Source organism: Carya illinoinensis, chromosome 4 (genome assembly GCF_018687715.1).
Source record: "Carya illinoinensis cultivar Pawnee chromosome 4, C.illinoinensisPawnee_v1, whole genome shotgun sequence".
In the NCBI taxonomy this organism is placed as follows: Eukaryota; Viridiplantae; Streptophyta; class Magnoliopsida; order Fagales; family Juglandaceae; genus Carya; species Carya illinoinensis.
The window spans coordinates 13867904-13883114 of NC_056755.1; the positions used below are offsets into that span (position 1 = coordinate 13867904).

At 40.5% G+C, this 15211-nt stretch overlaps 2 protein-coding genes across 2 annotated transcripts; one reads left to right on the plus strand and one right to left on the minus strand.

Moving 5' to 3' along the window:
• The first annotated feature begins 2623 nt into the window (after nt 1–2623).
• Nucleotides 2624–3298, plus strand: LOC122308478 (S-protein homolog 1-like). The gene has a single exon (XM_043121828.1). It carries the CDS (start codon nt 2645–2647, stop codon nt 3113–3115), a length of 471 nt encoding a protein of 156 aa, XP_042977762.1. The 5' UTR covers nt 2624–2644; the 3' UTR covers nt 3116–3298.
• A 2431-nt stretch (nt 3299–5729) lies between these two features.
• On the minus strand, nt 5730–15210 carry LOC122307301 (26S proteasome regulatory subunit 4 homolog B). The gene is made up of 6 exons (XM_043120085.1): nt 14672–15210; nt 9123–9368; nt 8642–8811; nt 8358–8574; nt 8103–8243; nt 5730–6052 (listed from the first exon to the last, which is right to left on the minus strand). Exons 1-6 carry the CDS (start codon nt 15152–15154, stop codon nt 5969–5971), a joined length of 1341 nt encoding a protein of 446 aa, XP_042976019.1. The 5' UTR covers nt 15155–15210; the 3' UTR covers nt 5730–5968.
• Between the last annotated feature and the right edge of the window lies 1 nt (nt 15211).

Genomic DNA, 15211 nt, shown 5'->3' on the forward strand with positions numbered 1-15211 from the left:
AAATGAGCTTGGTGCACCGAACACACATGATTGGACTAGTGTGGGGCATTTTGTCACATTTTTGTAAGTTTTTTATGACATGACTATGTGGATATTTGGATCCGCATATACGATTGCGAAGTTGTTTTTAGCAAGCTCTCATAAATTCACTACCACTTGTAAGAAGGTTGTTCTGAACCTAGCAGACTAGTATTTGATATGGCTATGAGGATACAGACCAAATATGATAAATATTTGGGAAATGTTGAGAAAATAAATAAATTACTCTTTGTGGCTATGATCCTTGACCCCTAATATTAGTTGGTCGTGATAGAATTTTGGACAAATTTCATAATGGGGGCAGTGAAGGCTGCACGGTTTATTACAATGCTTAAAATGGATCTTGATAACTTATATTCCCACTACAACAATAGTGGTTAGCCTTCATCCGCAGCGGGTACCTCACATTCGATTATGAGACTTCCCTCCAATGACCTTATCCTAGATGGAGCACTGCATCAACGTCGTCAAGGTTACAACATTGTGAATCAGTATCATCAACTCGTTGCAACGAGGAATATTATGCAATGTACTTCTGAGGTTGAACGGTATTTTATAGAAGAGGTCGAGGTACCTAGTGATGTATTTTAGTTATCAACTTAGTGGAAGGTTAATTCCATCAAGTATCCAATCCTTTCCAGTATTGGCCAAGATGTGCTAGCCACTCCTATTACTACAGTTGCCTCTAAGTCAGCATTTAGCACTGAAGGTCGAGTATTGGATTTTTACTGAAGTTCATTGTCACAGTCTACTGTGGAGACTCTCGTTTGCACACAGAACTGGATGAGTGATACTCTCATTGGACTAGATACCATTAGCATTAATGCTGAGAGCTATAGACTTGAATCAGGTAACTTTATTTAAGTATTTCAATTGATTTATTTAATTCTTTTTATGATTTTATAAATCTATTAAACTTATACTTTTTATAATTTCATAGATATAATTGTAAACCCTAACATACTTGCCGATAACTAATAGTCTGAGTCTGAGATGGACAACTATTGGGCGTTGGGATGTAGTTGACGGATCATGGACTTGGAGTGTGGATAAGTTGATAAACCCCCTTTAAATTTTATTCGTGAGAAATGGTAATCAAATTTTACTTTTAGAGTGTTCAATTTTCTAAATCATTTTCTTTTTTCCATTTATTGATTGTGATTTTTTTATCTTAATTTCAGGTATCACCAACGACAAAGCATGATGTCGCAGATGATGTTTTTATTTTTATGGATTGTTCAATATGTTTTTTTGTTATGGCATGTTTGAAATGGATTATTTTTACTATTAGCAATATTCTGAACTATTGTATATGAGTTTTTGAATGATGTATTATATTTTTATTTTTTTTTAATTTTAGGGCTCGAAATTGGCCCAATGGGCCCCTATTAATATATCGGATCAGGGGTCGGAGTTCCGATCTCCAATCGGAATTCCAGGCTCCGGGAGTCAGAGTTGGAGCTAAATTTTGCCTCCGACTTGAGTCAAAGTCAAAGGTCGAAAATCGCTCCTCCGACTTCGTCGGAGTCAAAGCTCAGCCCTAGACTAAAAAGATTTATTGTTGCTTTTATAATTTAATGACATATCATACGTGAGAAAGGCTAAGATAATAAAATCTTGATTATTTGTGGTGTATTTTGATGGATGAATTTGGAGAGAATAAGTTGGATTGATCTCTTCCATCCGTTTGGATCCTTGAATGAACTCAGGTTATTTCAATTGGGTTCTATTTTAGACCTATCCCAATATTCAATCTCACAACTCTTAAATCACTAAATATCACTCAATTCAAAACTTCTTTACACGTGAGATCCACAACTTTTTTCAAATTTATACATCTTTATACATAGGATCCACAACTTTTTTCAACTTCTCATACATACATCTAAACTCATCTTAACATCCAAACACTTCTTAAACTCATCTTAGGTAGACCCCACAAAACTCACTACACTATCTCAACTCACTACTATTAATAAAGAACTCAACTCACCTCACCTCAACTCAACTCTTTTGTTCCAAATCCAGTCCAGTTTTTAATATTTCAAAATCTTAGATAATTACATTAAGAATAAAAGAATTTCAAATTTATTCCAAACATAAATCTAGATTCTTTTATCCAAATGTAATCTTAATTAATTTGAACTCGAGAACTCCACCATGAGATTTGTCAGTAGAGTAGAAATGTTACATGTACTTACAATTTTACTTACAATTTTAGATACAAAACTCATTAATTAATCAGTTCTTTTTTAAATTCAAAAAATTTTAAATTTCAAATTTCATAATTTCTAACATATCAATAGCTGATATGACAACATGTATTGTCATATTTATCTATCATAAATTGTTCATCGTGACCAAAACCTTTAATATGGCCACTCTGGAAATTAAAGACAATATTGATACCTTAAGCTGTAGTTGCTTAATTAATTAAGCACCTCAATATTTAAGGATCCTTCGCCTACACATGTATATAGTAACAATTAATATTCCCTAATAATTAAATTGCTTGCCATTTATTAAGTATTTTGAGTCATATATTTAAATCGTATCGGTCCATCACTTGCAGCAAACAAATCAATTAGATCGAGCAGCAAAAACAATGAGAATTCATAGGTGTGTTCATGGCTTTCTGGTTTTCGGACTTTTAATGGTGATATTAGCCATGAGTACTCCTCCATCTCTGGCTCAAGAAGCTAAGATCGGATTTTCCTTAAGAAAAATTCATGTTCACGTTGTTAACGGATTGAGCGGCCAACAATCATTGTTCCTGCATTGCAAATCCAGAGATGATGATCTGGGTACGCACAATCTCGGGGTGGGGGATGAATACTCTTGGAGTTTCAGAGTGAACTTCCTTGCGACGACGCTTTTCTGGTGCTATATGCGCACCAGCAACGGCCTGCATGCAGAATTTGACGTGTTTTGGCCGAGCAAAGGTGACTGGCTTTCTTACAGATGCAATTGGAAGAATTGCATTTGGACTGCAAAAGATGATGGAATTTACTTGAGAAATATCCCGGAAAATTATGATGAGCTTCTTCACAAATGGGAATCGGTCCTGATTAATTAACCACCACCACCAAGAATCAGTCCCTTAATTTAATAATCTTGTCACATTAATTGCATCTTCAAATTATGAAAAAGTTGTAATATGCAAGCCATAATTGTGACAGTCAGATGCTTAATTGCTTTTTAATCAAGCGAAAGCAAGAAAATTGTGGTCCTGTTTAAGCATTTCAATTTTATTTCTTTATTTTGGATTCTTTTACTCTCCTCCTTAAAGATAACAATCCAAGTGATCTTTACATTAATAACTTTGAATCCGAAGGTCATGCTGCTCATGAGCATCAAAAACCCGGGTCGCGATTAATCCCTTCGTTAGCGCCATTGAGACACCACATTGAGCAAATTTCTACCACAAAGAGCCAATGCTTCTGTAAAATGAAACCATGCTTCTTTGAGCGAGAATAGCATTTAAATATAGTTCAAATAAATAAATCTCTCTTTTTATTCAAATAAATAGTAACCAAACAAATAGATATTGTTAAAAGCTACGAAAACCGAGTTGCTTAATTGTGGTATCTCATACCAACTATAAGAATATAAGTGGTGTATAGAATTTTACATTACTTGGAAAAAAGAAATTTTTGCTCTTTATAATGATTCCAACATAACTCTTTTTTTATCATTGACTAGTCTTTTTAAAAGATAGGCCTAAATGTCACTCAAGCCTCCTTTGAGGTGTTACAGATTGTGGGTATTCAGATTGTAACATAACTCTTTTTTTATCATTGACTAGTCTTTTTAAAAGATAGGCCTAAATGTCACTCAAGCCTCCTTTGAGGTGTTACAGATTGTGGGTATTCAGATTGTAATATAACACAGTCACCAGTGATTAACAAAACATCTATTTGGGATTAAGAGTCACCTTAAAGAGCTTAACAATAACCCTGGTTAGGTTATATTTAGATGTTGAACTAAATTGAAATAAGTTGAGTTTTTTATTAATAGTAGTGAGTTAAGATGCTAGAATAAATTTTGTAGAACCCATTAAGATGAGTTTAGATGTGTTTAGATATTAAAATAACTTTAGATATTTTTATAAAAAGTTGCAAAAGGTTGTGAATCATACATATAAGGGAAAATCTATTCTTAGTCCGGTCTGGGTATCACACACCACACGAATCTGATGCGGCAAATCGGTCTAACTTAAAGTCTGGTCCAACTGAAATTCCGAATCCTTCTCTCGTGAAGCCTCTCCCCCCTGTAGAAATCCCTCACCAAAATACATCCTCTCCAATGAGAAATTCCTCTCCTCCAATGAGAAATCCCTCACCAAATCCCTCTCCCCTCGTGAATGAGATTCCCTTCCTCTGAATTCCTCTCTCCCTGCAATTTTTCGGGGAACCAGAGAGATTAAGGCCAATCGGAACGGCCTGTAAACAAAATTTGAAGACTTGCAGTCGACTTTCTCTATTTTGTTGCGTGAAGATTCAATTGCAATAGATCTGAGGCTGCATCTTTTAGACTTTAGTGAGGTGTTTGATGAGATGCTTGAGTGAGTCTTGGCTTCACGGGCTTCCAAAAAATGGGTCTTCAATGAGCTACATCCATGCCACACCTGTTATGGTCCTTTGGCATAGCCACCTGCGTAAAGCTCCTCCTCATCTCCTCTTACCATAGCACGGACTTCGAGGTCCACCACAACTAGCTTTCTCTCACACATTTTCTCCCTCTCTCCCAGCGGTACTCTCTCCATTTTCACCAACCTTCCCGATCCCAAATCATTCACCTACAAAAGGGCCTCAACTATAGCTCTAACATTGGTTTTGTTCCAAAGAATCACTGTAGTCTTGTCTGGTTTGTGTATTTTGTATGGGGTTTATAGATTGACTAAAGATTTGGATTCAAAGAGGAGAATTTTGATCTGGGTATTGGTCATTTGGTCCCCAATGCTTGTGATTGGACCATGTCGGCATGTCCATTTTCAGTACAATGAATTTCTGTTGGGGCTCTTGTTCATATCACTTTCATATTTGGAGGAAGGGAGGGAGTACTTGTTGGGTGAGTATTTCTTTGATAAAGAGGCAGATGCGTAAAAGCTTTCTTTGATAAAGAGGCAGATGCGTAGAAGCTCTCTTTGAGTAAAACGCGTGCATTTTACTGTAGTAAAAAAAAATAAAAAAAAAATAAAAAGCTAGATTAGCAAAGTGTGTGGTGTAAGTTACTGTAGCGACTTAAGCATAGAAGAACTCTACATATAAAAAGGTGTTAAATTGAAAATATTTTAAATCTCACGTGTAAAGATATCTTGAGTTGAATGATTTTTAATAATTTGAAAGTTGTGTGTTTAGATATTGGGCTAGGCTTAAACTCAACTCAGTTGAGTTGAAATGAATCCACATTCCAATCGAAGCTAATGCTCCAGATCTTGGATAAAATCTTGAAAGCTCATAGAGACATTGTCTTGGAGAAAATAGATTTGGGAGGAGTGCTACACAAGACCAATTTGTATTAGGTGACTAACTCGACCAAATTGACTGAAATACTACAATGTGGAAGATGCAACAAAGAAGTATTATAGTCCAATGGTCTCCATAAAAAAACAAGAAGTAAGGAACTTCTATTTTAGGCTTGAACTTCTATTTCTCAAAAGATGGAATCAGAACACGAAGAACCATGCATGTTCAAGAAAATTCTTTATTTCCCTGTGGAGTATTATTGGTCGGTTAACTCAGACTGCAAAGAAACACCCACACCGAATTGAAAACACATATGAAGCACCTGAATGAGAACCTTCTTCATTCAACAAAGGATTGCAATCTACCGTGGTAAAATAATCTATAAAAACACCAAATTGTAAATAAAAGTAAGGGCCGAATCCAAAATACAAAAGTTGTACGTTAACGTGCGAATGATATCTTCACATGTAGAGTCCTTCTGGCACCCCTTCCTTCTTCTTGAACATCACTTTCTCTTTTGCCTTCTTGAAATCCACATGTGTTACCTGAAGCACATAATTAAAGGTTGAACATCAGGTCAACCGAGCCCATCTATCGAGCCAACTCCATAAAACATGCATATATTTTGCATAATTTCCTGTAGACCTTAAAATAAACGAATGCAACCTTTTTTTTTTTTTTTTTTTTTCTTTACAGCTATTTATGGGTGAGAAGCTCAACACTGAAACACTAACGCTCCTTTAAACGAGATGAAAACAAGACGGCAAAAGTTGCTACTGAAAGGACTTTACAGATTCCAAACCATCAATGCATTTACCAAAACAATCATACAATGAAGTTGGCATTGGTTAATTATGTCCTATTTGGTATGTTTCTTTCCTTTTTTTTTTTTTTTTTTTTGATAAATAAGTATGTTTCTTTCCTTCAACAATAAACATCAAATTGACAGCTCCCACTTACCAAGTTGAGAAATGACATAATAAAAGCTAAAAGCATCAAAACAGGCCAAATCCTAGTTCACTGGAAGAGAGAGAAGCTACCATGACAATCTGATACGGTATCCTGAAAGCAAAAGGGGGTCTAAGATGGAAGAAGTCCATCTCTCTGCTCCGACTCTCCAAATTTTACTCAAATTTTGGACCTTTACTGCTAGCTATTGGTGGCATACTTATAAAACAAATAATAATAATAATAATAATAATAATAATAATAATAATAATAATAATAATAGAAAACTATTGGTGAAGCAAGATACTGGCAAGTATCTATGAAATAATTCTAATTCTAAAGGAGGTTTGGATATCAGGAGTTTACAGGTTTTTAACAAGGCTTTGTGGGGCAAATGGCTGTGGAGATACTACCAAGAACTGGGGGAGTACCTTGTGGAGAAATATCATTGACTCAAAGTACAGTGAAGCGTGGGGAGGTTGGTGCTCAAATGAGGTAAGTGGATCATATGGGGTGGGGCTTTGGAAGCACACAAGAAGAGGACAACATGCCTACTTTAGAAATACCCGGTTTGAGGTGGGTGATGGACTCAAAATCAAATTTTGGCATGACATGGGGTGTAGTGACAGGCCGCCACTCAAGGAAGCTTATCCAAAAGTCTATGACATAGAAAGAATGAAAGAAGCATCGATTGTGTACTTGTTGGTTGCATCGAATGGTGCTCTTCAATGGAACGTCACTTCTTTTAGAAATGCACATGATTGGGAAGTAGACACAACATCGGAGTTTTATGATCTCATATATGCCACTCGCAAAAGGAGGGAAGTTGATGACAAGATTTACTGGCATCACTCCAAGAAAGGAAAGTTCACCGTCCACTCTTTCTATCAAGCCATGCACATGCATACAACCAACCCATTCCCATGGAAGAGCATTTGGAAAACAAGGCACCCTTAAAGGCACTCTTCTTTGTATGGACACCTTTGTTGGGGAAGATACTCACACTTGACAACTAAAGGAAACATCAATTCATTGTCATGGAGTGGTGTTGTATGTGCAAAAAGAGTCGGTGTCAGTTGATCATTTATTACTTCATTTTGAGATTGCCATGACATTATGGAACAACTTCTTCGCTTGGGTGGGAATAACTTGGGTGATGCCAAGAAGGGTTATTGATCTCTTAGCTTCTTGGAGTGGTCTTTAGGGTAACTCTCATATTGCACCAATATGGAAGATGGTCCCAATATGCTTATGGTGGTGCATTTGGAGGGAAAGGAATGACATAAGCTTTGAAGATCGAGAACGATCAATGGAAGAGCTTAGGAAATTGTCAATACTTTACTCCATTGGTCGGTTGTAATTGATTTCAATGGAATGAGTTTCCATGAATTTCAGTATCGCTGAACTAGCATGCTATAGCAATGCTCTTGTATATGTCCCGTATACCTGGGCTTCTGCCTCTCCCTTATGATCAATAAAATTTTGTTTACCGATCAAAAAAACATTCTAAAGGAGCAAATGAATGTATGAACTTTGCCATTAAACTTCTGAGCAAACAACAATATTACAGTCTTTAAAAGTACACCACAAGCAATTAAAAAATAAAAATCTTTTATAAAAGTCATAAAGAATTGAAGCATAACTGACCTTCATACGGCGTTCTCTTAAAGCAAGCAAGCCAGCTTCAGTACAAATTGCCTTTATATCAGCTCCAGAGAACTCATCCTTAGTCATAACAAATTCTTCTAAGTTTACATCATCAGCCAATGTCATCCTTGAAGTGTGTATCTGCAATCCAGAAATACAATTTTTGGTTAATCGAGAATGAAGCAAACATGGCAGATACAATTATCAAAAGACAGGAACATATTCAGTGTGTTGTTTGCACACATTTAAGTGTACCTGAAAAATGCGCCTCCTTGTCTTGATATCAGGAAGAGGGAACTCTATCTTTCTATCTATTCGGCCAGGCCGAAGCAAAGCTGGGTCGAGACTTTCAATCCTGTTGGTTGCAAGAATCACTTTGACATCACCTCTTGAATCAAAACCATCCAATTGGTTCAGCAATTCCAACATAGTCCTTTGAATTTCACGTTCTCCACCTGAGTGGGCATCATACCTGTTGGGAACCGCTGGTCAGAGGCACTACATGAAAATTGTTTACCATAGAAATTTCACTAACTCACCTCTTTGTACCAATAGCATCTATTTCATCGATGAAAACAATTGAAGGTGAGAGATCATCAGCCACTCTGAATAGTTCCCTCACTAATTTTGGACCATCACCCAAGTATTTTTGAATCAATTCACTACCAACAACACGTAAGAAAGTCGCTGACGTTGAGTTTGCTACTGCCTGAGAAGAGCACAAGCAAGATTGCAAGCTCAAATTACAAGGAAGTTGAAAAGTAGAAAGCATGCTCAAATAGCACAGGCATGCACATTTAACCATTTAAACCTATGGCAATGAATGAAGGAATGTAGATATAGATATAATTTACTTCAAAAAGATATAAGTCAAATATTAAAAACCAGATGCGTGAACAATCATAAGAAATCTCCAACTTAATTCCATGAACATTAATTAGGTCCAACAAGCAAGAGTTGTCCTAACACTTTGATGCCGCTATATTAGATCACATTCTAATTTGTAGGGGATGTACACACCTTGGCAAGCAAAGTCTTGCCTGTTCCAGGCTCCCCATACAATATGACCCCCTTAGGAGGCTTGATACCAATATCTTCATACAATTCAGGATGTGTTAGAGGGAGTTCAACTGCCTCTTTAATCTCCTGTATCTGGGCATCTAGACCACCTATGTCAGCATATGATTCTAGGGGAGCCTTCTCAACCTTCATTACAGACACCATTGGATCAACTTCATCTTGTAGAAGTCCAACAACAGAAAGAACCTGAGAGGGACAAGAGATATAAAAGGTTAGATTCTTTCTTCCTTGTCCAGTGGCATAAGAGCTATTCAGGAAAAACCAATACAGATAATGACACTGTAAAGCAAATAATTTTTCTCATTTTGGGGCCAACAGAGAGTGCAACAAGACAATCTATCTAGTCATCAAAGTTAATGTGCTCTGTCAAATCATATTGTTGAACAATCTTCTGAGAATTCAGACCCCATAGATTTGAAGAATGATTTTAAGGAGCAAACTTAAGTGTGTAATAACAACAATGGCTACAAAACAAATATTTATTAGCAGCATAAAGATTATCATCAATTAAGAGACAGTTTGTGGCCATACTTTTGCTTTTCCTTCCTTTCTGTGTGTGCGACCATGTCTATTTTGACTAATAAAATAGAAATTTATTTCTCATCATTTTTTTTTTTGATAAGTAAATAAATTTGATTGATCCACGTAAATAGGCAAAGCCCTAATACACAGAGAGTATACAAGCAAGAGCCTAATTACAATCCAAGAGCTACGGATAGTAGACTCGTTCCATTCAAAACAATAGTAGATGCCCAAAGAAGTAGGGTGTGAAAGAAAAAAGCTCGAAAAGCATCCGGAGAGCGTTCCTTATTCTCAAAACAGCGGCCATTTCTTTCTGTCCACGTGCACCACATTAAGCATAAAGGTACCATCTTCCATACAGCTGCAATCTGTCGATTCCCCCTTAGTCTTTGCCAACAAGACAGTAAATCGATCACCCTTCGTGGCATGACCCAAGCAATGCCCAACCTTGAGAGGATCTCATCCCACAAAACTTTAACTGCGTCGCAATGAAGGAGGAGGTGGTCCACCGATTCACCACTGTGTTTGCACATGAAACACCAATCCATTATGAACAGTCCACGTTTCCTTAGCTTGTCCACCATTAGTATTTTACCATGAGATGCCACCCACCCGAAGAAAGCAACTTTTAGGGGAGCCTTGCTTCTCCAAATGTTCTTCCAGGGGAAGGCATTTGGCGGGTGATTTAATAAGGCCTTATAGTGCGAACGGACTGAAAATTTCTTATTCCCTGTGCACGTCCATAAGAGTCTGTCTTCCCCTCCAGCCCCAATCTTCAAGTCATGTAGAGCACTATAGAAATCAGTGATGGCGCCTAACTCCCAATCCTGTGCTGCTCTAGAGAATCTCACAGACCAATGTACGGAATCAGCGGTAGGGCACATATTGTCAGCCACTGAGGAATTCTGATCTAACGCTATCCTGTAGATGGTAGGGAAAATGTTTTTTAGAGGGGCATCACCACACCAAATATCATGCCAAAATCTAATTTTTGTGCCCCTTCCCACCACAAACCTGCAATGACTACGGAAGTTGTCCCATCCGTTCCGAATAAGTTTCCACACTCCCACACCATAAGCTCCCCTTACTTCCTTTGTGCACCAGCCACCCCACACACTTCCATATTTGCATTCTAAAATGTTCTTCCATAGAGCGTCTCCCTCAAGATGATACCGCCATAACCACTTACCTAGGAGAGCCTTATTAAAGGTTCTCAAATTCCTTATGCCCAAGCCACCACAAGACAGAGGAGTACATATTTTATTCCATTTGATCAAATGGAATTTCTTTGTGTCGTCCAGACCTCCCCACAAGAAGTCCCGAAAAATCCTCTCCAGCCTATTCGCCACCCCTGCTGGCACAGGGAATAAAGAGAGAAAGTACGTTGGAAGGTTAGATAACGTACTTTTTATAAGTGTGATTCTCCCCCCCTTTGATAAGTAGATTCTCTTCCACCCTGCCAGTTTTCCTTCAATCTTCTCAATAATCCCTTCCCACACTGTCTTAGATTTATGAGGGGCCCCCAAAGGGAGTCCAAGATACTTCATAGGCAAGGATGAAACCTTGCAGCCCAGGATGGTTGCCACCGCACCTAAATTGTTGACCGAGCCCACGGGGACTACTTCCGACTTGGATAAATTCACCTTAAGGCCTGATACAGCTTCAAAACATAGGAGAAGTGCACGTAAGGAGCGAAACTGTTCCTGATCTGGGTCACAGAAAATCAAAGTGTCGTCAGCGAAAAGGAGGTGGGAAACTGTCAAGCTGCCGTGTGTGGAACCACCCACCGTGAAACCAGAGAGAAAACCCCTTTCCACCGCCCTTCCCAGCATTCCACTTAGCACATCCATGACCAGAATAAATAAAAGCGGGGAGAGAGGGTCCCCTTGTCTCAAACCCCGAGAACTGTTGAAAAAGCCTTCAGGTGTGCCATTGACCAAAACAGAGAATTTGGCTGTTGTGATACAGTGCTTTATCCACTGACACCATCATGCCCCAAAGCCGTACTTACCAAGAATGTACAACAAAAAATCCCAATTCACATGATCAAAAGCCTTTTCCATGTCTAGTTTACATAGGATACTTGGAATGCCGGATCGGATTCTACTCTCTAGGCACTCATTTGCGATAAGGGCTGAGTCAAGAATTTGCCTTCCTTTTACAAAAGCGTTTTGGGACCTCAAGACGATCTTCCCCAAGACTTCACTCAACCGCTTCGCTAAAACTTTGGAAATGATTTTGTAGACCCCACTTATCAGGCTTATGAGAAATAAAGCATTTCATACACTATCTCGGCAGCGGGGTTCATCTCGTCGGCACTATCTGTGCTGATCTCTTGCAGTCGGGGTCACTGGGCTGTACTTTTCTGAACCCAAAGTAACCCTCTGTGCATGTCGGCGCTATCTGTGCTGGTTTCGCTGGGCTTCTGTACTGATCTCTGTGCTGGGTTTCTCGGATAGGAAGGAAAACAAAGATAGAAGAATTTCGTATGTGGGGTTCTGTGAGAAACAGATCTGCTGATCTGTGAGAATGGAAGCAGGCGGCTGTCTGTTTGTTATTTCTGCTCTGAAAATGGAAGCAGGCGGCTGTCTGTCTGTTTGGGTTCATCGGTACTGTCTGTTTTCAGACTAGTGCTCCCTGGGAACATCGGACTGGTCTGTTTTAGATCAGTTTTTCAGGGTTCTGAATCATACGAGTGGTCTGTTTTCTGGGCAGTTTCTGTTCTTTCGAGTGGTCTGTTTCCAGACTAGTGGTCCCTGGGGTCATCGGACTGGTCTGTTTTCAGATCAGTTTTTCTGGGTTCTGGATCATACGAGTGGTCTGTTTTCTGGGCAGCTTCTGGAGTGGTCTGTTCTGGGCAGGTCTGTTCTTTGGGTTCATCGGCACTGTCTGTTTTCAGACTAGTGCTTCCTGGGGTCATCGGACTGGTCTGTTTTCAGCCTAGTTTTTCTGGGTTCTCAGACCAGTGGGTTCTGGATTCACACGAGTGGTTGCTTCTGTCGGCACTGGGTCATCGGTTTGGTCTGTTTTCAGCCAGTATTTTCTGGGTTTTTCGAGTGGTTTGTTCTCGACAGTTTTTGCTCTTCCTGATTATGATGGATGTGGTTAGGCGTTTTCCGATTGAATCAAAAACTTTCTTCTTCGCAAAGGTGGGTGCCAACCTCTTTCGCCTTACCGAAAGAAACAGACGTATGGCCTTATATTTAATCATTAACGGGACGTCAGCTGCATGGGTGGTCAGAATGGTAATGGAGGCCACTGTTTCTCGTCGGCGAGAAGGTTTCTTCAGAAAATTGAGGTTAGGCAGCGGAGTTCTCATTCTGCAGCTCCTCAAAAACTCAAGGGGATGTTATCTCTTGTTGGAGGAATTTAGCAATGATAGAAGAAAAGGCTCACTGATCATACCCGAGGGAGATAAGGGCTGTGGATGGGAGGGTTTTGCTTATCACCTTAGGAAGGTAGCAGAGTCTGCGGTCTTGGCAGATAAGGGAGGGACCGCTGGTCCAAATCTGGAACCAAGCATTTCAGCAACCTATGCATCGGTCTTGGCTGGCTCCTCGCCAAAACGTCCCTCCTACCCAGCGGTTGGTGGGGGGTCTTCTGATGTGTGCACAAATCTAGGGGATGTAGAAGGTATTTTATGGGCTGTCAGAGCTCAGCTTTCAGGGGTCTTAGAAGAGGTTTCCTTCTTAGTAAAAAAGGTGGATCTGGGTTTGAACATGGTGATGGGACACGGTAGGGTGGTTGAACTGGGAGGAAAGCATGGTGCTGAGAAGGACTTGCAGGTTTTATCGGGAAGACCAGGGTATATAGAGGAGACCGAAGGACAGAGGGAACCTGTCTGCCCTCTATATCGGGCCTCAAGGCCCCATTTGCAGGCTACTAGCCAACGGGCCACAAGTCCTAGTTGCGGGTCACAAGGCCTTGTCCACGGAGCCTTTCACGAGGGCGGGCTAGTTCCAATTGAGGTAGACAACTGTCCTCAGCCTCGGGTCTTTGGACCCCTTCCACAGACACCCGAAACAGCCGTTGACCCGGTTCTTTCAAACGCTCCCATACCGGCGGCATCTCGGGCCGACCACCCACCGTCGCAGAACGCCTCGCCGGACACCGGCGAACCTTCCAACGTGGGTACGGAACTTCATTCTTCACTGTTTTCGCCGGAAAATACGCACGTGTTGCCCATGGATAACGCCCCTCAGGCCTTCACCTTGCGGCAGCCACGGAACGGGCCGGTGGCCTCAGACGAAGCCATACGTGGTACTCCGGAGCAATTTCGGATCGTGGCGAGCAGATCCAAGGGGACGGGGCCCTCGTCCACGCCTGACCTTGGCACGGGAGTAATTCCCGAAGCTCTCTCTTTAGGTCTCTCTGAGACCTTGTCCCGGGTATTGTGTACGGTGGTGGATGAGGTGGACGCCTCTTCTTCGAAGGGGGGGTCTTCAGACATAGGATCTGAGGAACTACAGCTAGTGTGCAAAGAGTTTGGGGCTGACTTTTTGTCTACTGTACGTGTGCAAAAAAATACAAGGTTTATTTCTCATCATAACCTTGTATTTTTTGCCACATCCACAAGGATGGTATCAAACGTCTTTCTTGTTCATTGTTAGTTTGCAAAAAGACTATCTCAGTTTCTAGTCAAATACGTGCAAAGTGAGTTCTTAGAGAAACATCTACAACTTAACCAAAGTCTCCCAGGTTTCAAAATTCCACTACATACATCTTTATATGCATATGTTAAGAAAACATTCTAAGTACCAGCAAACTACTAAAGTACCCATTTCACTTTACAGGTTAATGTAACCAAAGCAAATTGGGATTGCGAAGCCGTCCCAAGTAAAACCAACATAAAATTCACCCTGTAAATACTCTTATTTCGCCTGAAACGAAAAAATATATATATATTTATACACTCCACTTTATTGGTACCAAACACTCAATCAGTAACGAAGTCAAATATGAATTACCTTATTATGCATCAGGATGGCGCAGCCAGGCTCGAGTTGATCCTTGTCCACGAACGACAAGATCCCCACGTAGTATTCAGGCCCCACCGAGGACGACACGATGGCGTGGTTCTCGTCAATGAGCTCCTCCAGGTTCCCAACGCTCATCGGCGATCCCCTAAGATCGTCGACCTTGGATCTGTCCTCCTCGGCTTTCTCCTCCTGTGGCTTGAGGCGCTCCTGGTTCGTGACGAACTCCTCCTCCATCAGGAGATAATCCTTCACGCGCTCCAGCTTGAGGAGGCGGAGCTTGCACTTGGTCAGCGGGGTCACGGTCGGGAGCCTAGCCGCCGCCTCGGGGCCCTTCTGCTTGCGTTGCTTGCGACCAACTCGAGCCGGAGGAGCTGCCGGCTCGAATTTCTTCTCCTTCTTGTCGGAGCCGTCGTGCTTTCGGTCGCCAGGTGGACCTTGCCGGTTCAGACCTCCCGGAGTTCCCTGACCCATACTTTCCTTCTCGGTTTTGATCGATTAGTTTCTTCTCTTTTCTGAGTGACAGAGAGG

Bases quoted from the DNA above. Each gene is read 5' to 3' on its own strand.
- LOC122308478 (XM_043121828.1), top strand. From the start codon at position 2,645: ATGAGAATTCATAGGTGTGTTCATGGCTTTCTGGTTTTCGGACTTTTA.
- LOC122307301 (XM_043120085.1), bottom strand. From the start codon at position 15,154: ATGGGTCAGGGAACTCCGGGAGGTCTGAACCGGCAAGGTCCACCTGGC. The intron at 8,244-8,357 runs GTACACTTAAAT...TCTGGATTGCAG, and splicing joins CAAGGAGGCGCATTTTTCAG to ATACACACTTCAAGGATGAC. The intron at 6,053-8,102 runs GTCAGTTATGCT...TATGTGCTTCAG, and splicing joins TAAGAGAACGCCGTATGAAG to GTAACACATGTGGATTTCAA.